At 38.8% G+C, this 9,961-nt stretch overlaps 1 protein-coding gene across 3 annotated transcripts in view; it reads right to left on the bottom strand.

Moving 5' to 3' along the window:
• TPP2 (tripeptidyl peptidase 2) overlaps positions 1–8,992 on the bottom strand; it is a 53,927-nt gene extending 44,935 nt beyond the window's left edge. For 2 of the 3 annotated variants that reach the window (XM_026089624.1, XM_026089623.1), the window contains exons 1-5: positions 8,790–8,992; positions 3,360–3,488; positions 2,058–2,153; positions 1,531–1,635; positions 734–858 (exon numbers count right to left, since the gene is read on the bottom strand). In XM_026089624.1, coding sequence (XP_025945409.1) covers positions 734–858; positions 1,531–1,635; positions 2,058–2,153; positions 3,360–3,488; positions 8,790–8,951 — 617 coding nt within the window. In that variant the 5' untranslated portion in view covers positions 8,952–8,992. Of the gene's footprint in view, positions 1–733; positions 859–1,530; positions 1,636–2,057; positions 2,154–3,359; positions 3,489–4,057; positions 4,992–8,789 lie in introns of those variants that run through there. The other variant, XM_026089625.1, reaches the window with a different exon arrangement.
• Between the last annotated feature and the right edge of the window lie 969 nt (positions 8,993–9,961).

Genomic DNA, 9,961 nt, shown 5'->3' on the forward strand with positions numbered 1-9,961 from the left:
ACAAAAACAAAACAAAAGGAAATTTTTCAACTAATGTAAACTTTCAATTATATTTTTTCCACACAAAAGCACCACAGAAGTCTCTACAGGCCTTGTTTTGTGTTTGTCTTACTTCTGTAAGTCAAGCGGTATTTTTAAACCTGATTATGTACAGTTAGATTCAGAAACTACTGAAACCTCTAAATAAACTACTTTTCAAATACTACTAAATTTCAATAAATCTGTCTTTGAAAAGCAAGTATAAGAAAATCCAGGCAACTTCTTCAAGAAAGAAGTTCTTACTAAAGCTAGCTGTCCAGTGTTGGTACACAAACTTCTGAAGTCTCAACAACTGTTTTGCTTGATCTGTATTTTCAGTAAATAAAATTGCCATATCACTTTCTGAACTTTGTGCACATAAAGGCTTCTGATTTTTTTCCCTACCACTAATGGATAATAAAAGTGATTTTACTCTTTGCCTCAGAAAAAAACCCCAAGCTTACACTTTATATTATACTCTCTTTCTCTATATGTTCTCTTCACTCCTCTCAGAGAAGTCTCTAAGACATCACTGTACCCCAACTTCCTTCAGGATCTTTCTTTCATGAAGCTCAAGTGATACAGCAGGATTATTTTAAAGCAAATAATATTTAAGAGCTCTATAAAAAGGGCAGATATAAAAATGAACACACTTCTTGGAGCAAACTGCTGTTTTATGTGTAAAACAATGTTTTAAACAAGTTTGGGCATTTACCTCCAGGTCTCACCATCATTCCATATTAGACAATCATATACAGGACCAGGGTCACAATACTTTTTCTCAAAAGAATTCAACAGTTCCACTTGATTTTGAAGTTCCTCCTTTATTAATTTATTTACCTAATAAGGCAATAAAAATACAGTTAGAGTATTTCTAAAATTATCACTAGATAGGTATAAATTACTACCACTATGAGCCATATTCCTTTCAGATGCTATACATTTGTTCCATTACTTCATCAAGAATGTAAGATTATCATAGAATGTATAAACATCTAGAAGTTGAATGGTTTCAAACAGTGCAGTACTTATTCTTGGCCTATTATGTGTAACTATTACTGATTTCTGTAATTGCAAGGCTTAATGCCCCTACTTTTTTATACTGACTGGTAAATGACATGGAAGTACTCTAAGGAATTTCTGGTACTTTGCTGAAATGATACATATTTTGCAAAAAAAGGATAGGTTTCCTAAAGTCCTAAATTGAGCACAGCAATGATAACAGCCTCAAAACAAAGCATATTAAATTAAAAATAAAACTTACTGAAAATATACATATCTTACAAGGTACTGCATTTAATACCATCTTCATATTCAGTAGTAAGCTGAATATTTTACCAACATTAAGCAAATCAAGTAAGCATACATATTAAGATGTTTTAATCAATCAGCAGATGTATTGATAATTATCTGCCAAAATAGTCATAACCATCTTTCCTTCACTCATCTGATAACGTATTTTAAATTTGCAAACAGTTACTTGTTGAGATATTTGCTTAGAAATATACAAACTTGGGAGGGAGAGCTGTGAACAGCATCAAATTCTTCTTGTTTCCTACAAGCCTCTGCTAGCGCCAGCCTGTGAACAGGATCCCAGAGCTTTTCCTTGCGCTCTTTCTGTAACACAAAACCCAAGTTTCTCAATAACTTGACAAATATTTGTCAGTATATGAAGACTACAAAATCATTTCAAAGTTCTGATTTAAGACACAGCGACTAAAAAGTATAATACAATTCTGTAAATAAACAGCTGTTACACACAAAAGAACAACAGGTATCAGTGATAGACTTTTTGTAGCAATGGACCATTGTGGACTCTCACCTTCTGTGATTCTAGAATTCTGAAAACACCTATTTCTTCTGCCAAACTACACAAAAATCAGTCAAAGAACGGCTCTAAAGCYCTGGCCAGCAGCCTACATACGTTAGCAAATCACATACTTCGTTTTTTTTCTTTAAAACAAACAAACAAAACAACACTGAAGAATGAGAACTCTGAACTATAATAAATACATCAGAAGCAAAGCATAATTCATTACCTGAATCCTCTCCTTAAGAGCTTTAGGATATATGTCATAGCCATTTTTTATGCCAATGTGATATTTGCCTGAAGGATTTACCCAGTTTGCTGGAATCTAGAGAAAAGTATATTCAAAAATCAGTTAACTAATTTCCTCAAAGAAAAAAAAAAAGGGGGGAAAAAAAAAAAAGAGACCACCATGTAAGGAAGCTTAGCAGAACAAACTTGCAAATATCACTAATTAATTACATATCTCTGTGACAGTAATTAGTGCACTAACTTTTAACAACATGATATGGCAGTTGCAATTCTGTTCCTAAAGAATCACCATCAGTTCAACTGCAGTGCCACATGAACATCTTTAAGCATCAGTTGCCCCTCCTGCTTTAGAAACATACAGCCCCAGTAGAGACTTTTTTGAGTAAAGGTGGGAGGAAACAGTAGATGAAATGAAATGATAAATGAAATGAAACATCCTACTGTGGAGGGGATGGGGGGTGGGGGGGAAATCTTATGATACGCCATTGACAAACATCTGAATGTCTAACTCCRTATCTTGCTGCAGTTTTGATTCTCAGCAGATCAGATCCACTAGCACTAATAACAATAGAAAAAAGAAATACAGATTCACCCTTACAATCATATTCCATGTAAAATTCAGAAAACAGCTGGTAGCATGGAGAGATCCAAAGACTGGATGCTCTCCTAACATTTCATCAACATAACCACCCAAATGAAAACATGGCAGTAACACCAACAATCCTGCGCAGCTGAGGCCTCAACTAGATCTCATCACATCCTTTCTAAAAATCCTATGCCTGTTCTATTAACAGTGAGAGTACACTGTGCCTATAAGTCCTCTCAGATTCTTCAGTCTCCACAACTGTTTTCCATGAGTTTAACAGAATGACTCCTCCTGTAATTCACTCAAATGTAAAATACACTAGCACATTTAAAAGCAGAACTGTAAGTGTCTTTAGATCTTTTTAAAACATGTTAGCATGCTTTCTTCAGCCAACTTTCAAAACCATATCAGAAACTGATTTGAATAAAAGAGCAGCAAATTAAATGATTATTGAGTCCTCAACAAAACTCTGTAGCTACCCACACTTTGCTCCAGAGAATTTGCAATATAAAGACATATGAAAAGTAAAAGAAATATGATATTAAACAGAGCAATCTGTATGAAGATGAGGAAATGCTGAATTAGGTTTGGATAGGATCTCATTAAAAGGAGAAAAAAAAAAGCCTGCAGGAGCAAAAATTGGTACTAAATCTGTTGTTAGAGAAAAAAAATGCCCAGTGGCCACTATATAATTACCTTTAAAGTTCTTCCAGAAAGACCGATAATTTCTCCATCTTTAGGTTCTACTACAGTACATGTAGTTACATCACCACTGCCTGTTGTATCAATTATATCAATTATCTTGGGCYTCCCATCAGTTGTAATCTGAAAATACAAGCACAGAATACTTGAAAATGCAGTTGATTATTCTTCAACATACAAACCAGGAAATTTTTCATTTTTGTGAATAAAAATACCAACTTACTTTCTTAAGCACCCTATCTTTAACTGAGGGGCATAAAAAGCTGTTTGAAATTAGTTAAATTTTCAATTAACTTGTATATCTTCCTCACCTTAAATAAAACTATTAATTCATTTCTAAAAAAGCCTTACAAGAGAAACAAGTTACAAAAAGTTTATTAATAAAGCTCAGAAGCCCATGTTTAGAACCAAGCCTTCCAGTAAGTTTTCCCTAAATTTGCAAAACTACAATTTTCTTTCAAAACATTTACAACATTGCTTTCATCCTACTGCTCTGGCCAAATTTTACAGTAATGACGGTACAATCCCAGAAAGATGAAAGCTGCTGAACTACACGCAGTTACATGTTTGAACCTCTTAACTGAGTTTAATCCTAAAAGGTACACAAAATACCATCCCTTATTTTTCTGTTACAAGGATTCTGCTTCATATTTTAAACAATGCAAAAAGTTAGGAGCTATGGTTATACACACCTAATATTGTTTAAAGAGTACTTTTACCAGGGGGCAAAAACGGGAGAACTGTCTGTCTAGGAAGAGCACAATTTTAAAGCCTTCTCAAATTAAATGAAAACTAGCCCTAAATGGACTTGACGACAGTCACTGGCCTACTGGGAAGAAGTCCACATCTACCCAATCACAGACAGAGACAATAGCAGCATTTTTAAGGGTAAGAATGGGAAACAGCAGTGGTATTAGATGACYTCAGAAGAGAAGGAAAATATCATACAATCTTGCAGAATGACATATCACATGATTTTTAAAAAATTTAAGAAAAAAACAGTTTACCAAAACAAACTGCACTACAAGAAATACACCAAAAGAGAAATGTGTCACCTAAATTTAAGATTATTCTATAGCAGTAATCTGCATAGCCAAATAAAACTATTATATAAGCTATAAAGCTACAGCTATGTCATGAAACATATATGACAACTAGTAAAATCCTAAAGGAACATACTACAGATGTCCTAGAAAGAATTGACAGTTTATGGTATCAAAAACAACCAATGATGCACATAAAGTCCCTTCCAGAGAAGTACCTTCCACACAATTATCAAAAGTATAAGACACTCTTGACACATTTAGAAAAAATATTCAATATTATTATCTTCTCATAATAACACACTTCATCTAGTAGGGATTATATCATATCAGTTTTCTCAGCAAATAGACTACATTCCATAAACAGTAGCTGATGCTTGAAGAGCAGCATGAATTGGCTGTAAGGAATTATTTTTGCAGCTCTACATTAAAGATTGTTGATTAAAAAAAACAAAACAAAAACCACAATCTTCCCAACACCTCCTATACACCAACTATACTGAAGCTTAAAAACAAACAAACAAAAAAAACCCCCAAAACCAAACCACCTTCCTGTTTAGAATAGCTGCAAATTTCACTGTTTTCTAGCATTTCAGTGTTTGGTATTCTTGCCTTTATGCTCTACCATTACTGTTGATCTTGCAAATAACACACAGGGCAGGTAGTTTTGCTCAAACCATGTTCTGGAAGTATGAGTTCAGCTGCAGAAAATGGACAACATAATTAAATTATTTCATAAAAGTCACTCTGCTGATGCCAAAAAAAGACAAGACAATTGTCAAGCTTTTACCAGAACTCAACAAATATGGATAAAGACCTCCAAGGTTTAAAAGTTGCATGGTTTAAAAAAAAAAAATTAAATAGCTGCAAAAAAAGATAGTGCAACAAGTATAAACAGGACGCAGATTCCTATTTTCCAGAAAGTAGCAAATACTGCTTTGAAGAAGTTTGCTATGGAACAGTTCTCATTGAAGAAACCAACRCTGTTAACTCTGTTCACAGAAATTCACATTCAGTTAGAGGAACTGTTAAAGTAATAACCCGGTAATACGTTTACTGAACAACAATTATACAGTAGTGAAAATTTACTTGGGAACCTCCATGCATAGGCATTTATACCACAGAATTTTCTAGCATCTGTAATTAATCCCTTCAGATGCCAGTCTCTGCTCACAGAGAAGTCAACAGGTGGCCTTGAAGAGAAGCTATGCCCAAAGCAGGCTTCCACCAATAATAAATCATCTGCATRCTAAACCTGAGATTATCAGAATTGAGCATTTTTCAGTACACCTCTAAAGAAAGTAAATTACTCAGTGATCAAGTGCAAGAAAACAAAAATGAAATTGTAACCCAAGGCAACCTCTTTGACATTGGCAAGTCATACTGCAACAGGTGGCCAGAAAGCAGATTTATGCTGTAGTGAACTTGGGTGGTTTTAAAAGTTACTTCCTAGCCAAAAATTCTATGTGCAACACTTGCACTATACAGCTCTTCGCCCTCTAGGTGAAGAGCCAGTCCGCATGTGCACATGACTTTGTGCAACTAGGGTCAACAAATCATAGTCTTTTGGGTCAGACACAAGAAACTTGAGAGTTTCAGGTGCAAAGGTCTAAGGTTCAGTTCCTAATGGCAGCAATCCAGCCAGATTCACAGTCATTCAGTGCAAAGTAACTGATAGGGCTCYTGGTGCTGACAAGAACTGTTTGGCATACCGCCCACCAACAGTAATGCTACAGTGAAACTTGAGTTCAATTGTTTTTTTGTCCTTCCCTCCCCCTTCAAGTCCTGTAAATCTGGGTGAGGAGGGGAGAATTAAGTGATATTAATTAATTTTATTTGTGTGATTAGAAAATTCAGAAGTAATTTATTATAGTCATGAAGTATGTTTTAGCATCAAAATTAAAAAAAGAATTGCTATATAATGAAAATATTTTATAGTGTATTAAAAAAATCCCCAATTCTACATTTAATATCATGGTTTACGTAGTCATGTGGAAAAATAAATAAAATAGCCTACCAGCTTATAAATGAGAATGATTTTGTTGTTTGTACATTTTAGTTTGAAGTTTCAAAAACACATGCTTTCATGTTACCTGACTTTGTAGAATAATTCAGTTAGTAAATTCAGTACTTTAAAAATAATCTACCTGCAGAATCCTGTCAGTTGACCAGCATAATAGAAGTAGAATAGGGGAGAATCACTATTTGTGACACTCCAGACCACTGAGAATCTGAATTAAAAAGGCAAAACTGGATGCATTTGGGCATATTACTGCCAGACCATACAATATCACTGATTCTAACTGATGACTATTGCAGCAACAAGAGAAAAATCCTTCAGTGCTTTGTGATAGCTGATCATCATCACAAATAAAATAATTTTCAAGCAACAAAACTTTTTTTACTCAGTGTTAAAAGCTAGTCAAACTAAAATAACTGCACTGCTAAAAGGCTTCCTCAGAAAAATAGAAGTTATATTAGTTATTAAATTAAAATTCCAAAGGGCAATTCACACCAAAAAAGCAAGATTGCAAGAAGCAGAGGAGGTGACTTATCTGTCCTGAAATACAACAAGTAGTGAACAGCAGCAACAGGAAAACGGTAGGGTGGGGATGAAGAAATACAATACTTATACAACCAAACCTCTCCATTAAAAATACCTTATCTGCCTACACAACAATTCATCAGGTATTGTGCCTGAATGAGGAATTTCATTACGAGCCATGACTAGGCAGATAAGATACATGTTCTACCAGGAGGGCTGGGAGGGGAAAAAATTAGCAGGCAAGAAGCAGACAAGCTAACTTTACAGTTGGTATCAACAGGTGGAGCGGAAAGCAAGCTGAAATGAGTTCTCTACAGGGCACTGTCACAAAAGGTTCAAAAAGGAAAGAAAAATAAGTACAAGCTAGATTAAGACTTTGTATGAAGTGGGCAAGCATGAAAAAAGCACATAGACAACCTCTTTACATGTTTCTCCAATATCCTCTCAAGCTCACTTTCACCAATGGCAAGATGAGTTTCTTTTTTCCAAAGTTCTCTATAAAACATCTACTCCACTACCTGAAATTTTAGCCTTCACATCAAGAAAATGGGGATAATAAGGGATTATTATGAACCCTCACAATTTCATTCTTGACCATGCAAACTCATGCTTTCTTTGTTCCTCATATACACAACCCCTAGAGATTTAGACTTGTTGCTTTCACACATGAATCCCCTCAGAACTATGAACCTTCCACTTCTATTCATATCTTCCAGATTGCCTCTTACTATTTTCTGGTCTGCCATGATACTATCCTCTTTGCTTGTTGACTAACTTCCTTTTTAGCTTCCTAATTAACATTCCACTTACCTGCAGCTTTTTTGCCAAGAGCACCAATTTCATATCAATATAAACTAACCTAAGTTAAAGCTACCCAGTCCCACCTTCCACCCCATCTGTCCTTTCCTTTATCTTTTCAGTTACCTGAACCCCATAAGGAGTCACTTCAGAAAGCCGAACTAAAAAATCAGAGTTAGGTCCCTGAACTAAGTCACTGAAAAGTAAAAGCTGCCCTAGTGCCAGAGAAAGGGCAGACACCACCACAGTCCCTGCTTAAATAAAGGATGCAGTTCCCATAAAAGTTGCATACAACACTCTCTGAATCCTCTGACAGAAAACATGTTGACAGAAGTTGGAAGCAGTAAGAATATAAAAGAGCATATATAAATGATTAAAAATATGTTAAAAAAACCAAATACTGAAGGATTTAAGCAGAAACTGCAGTATGTCCAAATTAAAAATCACCTACACAGAATTTTACAAAACCTGAGATCAAGATCATAATGACAAATATGGTGCACTCTGAGCTCTAAACAAAGCTAGCACACCCAAATGTGATACATTGTATTGCAATCAAATTCTGTAAGAAAAATACACTGACAACAGAGGTAAACAAAGTTTGCTAGAAAGGCACTTTTCATGGAAAACATGTAGTGGCTGTTTGAAGCTCCTTGCTACTACTGAAATAATGCTAACGTTTAAGAAAAATAAAAAGTACTCTCAAAGAGTAACTTCTGTGAAAAGGAAGACAGCCAAACAGATTAAGTGCCCTAAGACGCCTGTGAAAGGCTCAAAAGGAGAAACCTTATGTAAACAACCGAGGCGAAGCACCCTAATCTACAGGCTTTTCTCCGCTCTCTCATAGCGGACCTCCGCGAAGCCCATACTAACGCAACACACAAATGAATACTTAGAGGGAACTGTAAGGGAAAAAAGAAACAACAGCAACAGCAGCAAGCCTCTCACGGCCAACGGCCGCCCGCCGCTCCCCGCGGGCGGTGACTCAGGGCCGCGGTCCTGAAGCGGCTCCTCCCCCGGCACGCGACCGCCCGTTACCTGCATGCCCGGAGCGCCCGGGTCCACGCCGGTATCCAGCACCGCCAGGAGCACCCCCCGCCCGTCGAAGTCGGGRTAGCGGGCGAGGAAGGCGGCGGCGCCGGTCTCCTTCTTGGGCAGGAGGCCGTGGAAAGGGAACGGCTCCTCCACGGCGGCCGCCATGACGGAAGGGGAAACGGCGGCCGCGCGCGGCGACGGAGCGCGAGAGCGCGGGGGGCGATGGGAGGGGGAGGGACGGTGGCGGCAGGGCACGGCACATGCGCTCTCCGAGGGGCACACCCGCGCACGACGCGCGGCTAAACCAGCCAATAAGGCCACGCAACGTCATGGCGCCCGCACCGCAGCTGGAAAGCGCAAGGCGCTGCAGCCAATCAGAAAAGCGAAATCCGCTATGCGCCGGAACTTCTGCTGGTGGGGAGGAGCTGGGGGAGGCAGCCGTAAAGTGACCAGCACTGCCCTCTTCCCCCCCCCCTTCCTGAGGGGCGGCGCGTGCGGGGGCTCTGCCCCGCGGGGGCGGGACGGGGGGCGCAGAGCCGGATCGTACAGCGGTGGGGGCCCCGGCCGGGCTCACAGCTATCTTCCCGTGGGACCAGGCCGGGCCCCAGCGCTGCGTGGGCGGCCCTCAASCCCCGCTCCCGAAGCGGGCGGCCGAGCGGGCCTCGCCTCAGCGGGCTAACGGCCCCGCCGCGGGCGGCCGGCGGCAGTTGTCCGTCCCAGGCCCGCGCCGGCCGTGGGGGGCTGGGGGGGGGCGGTCCCTCACGCCCCGCTGGAAGGAAACCTCAGTAATGCGGCACGAAGCGTGCTCGTAGCCCGCTGGAAAAATAAATAAATAAATATTCAAACTTTGCCTCTTTTGCTGATTCATGTGTATGAGAAAAACAGGTTATGTGGTTGAACTTCCCCCCTGGGGCACTGTTACCTCCATTACTGTGGGGAGTAATGGTATTTACAGTGTGCTGTAATTTAATGCCTGTGCAACTAAGTTCTAAGCAAAAAAAGGAGAGCTAAAGGCTATTGACAGCTCCAAATAAAATGTTCTCTGGTGAGATAAGTGAAAATCAGCATTAAGAGAGATTTAAAAGTTAATTTCTAGCCTTCCCAACTGCAGAAAAGCTTGCAAGCAAAAACCAAACTGTAGAATTTCAGAAAACAAATGCACAAAGAATTTCTTT

This window comes from Apteryx rowi, unplaced genomic scaffold (genome assembly GCF_003343035.1).
Source record: "Apteryx rowi isolate R43461 unplaced genomic scaffold, aptRow1 scaffold_824, whole genome shotgun sequence".
NCBI lineage: Eukaryota > Metazoa > Chordata > Aves > Apterygiformes > Apterygidae > Apteryx > Apteryx rowi.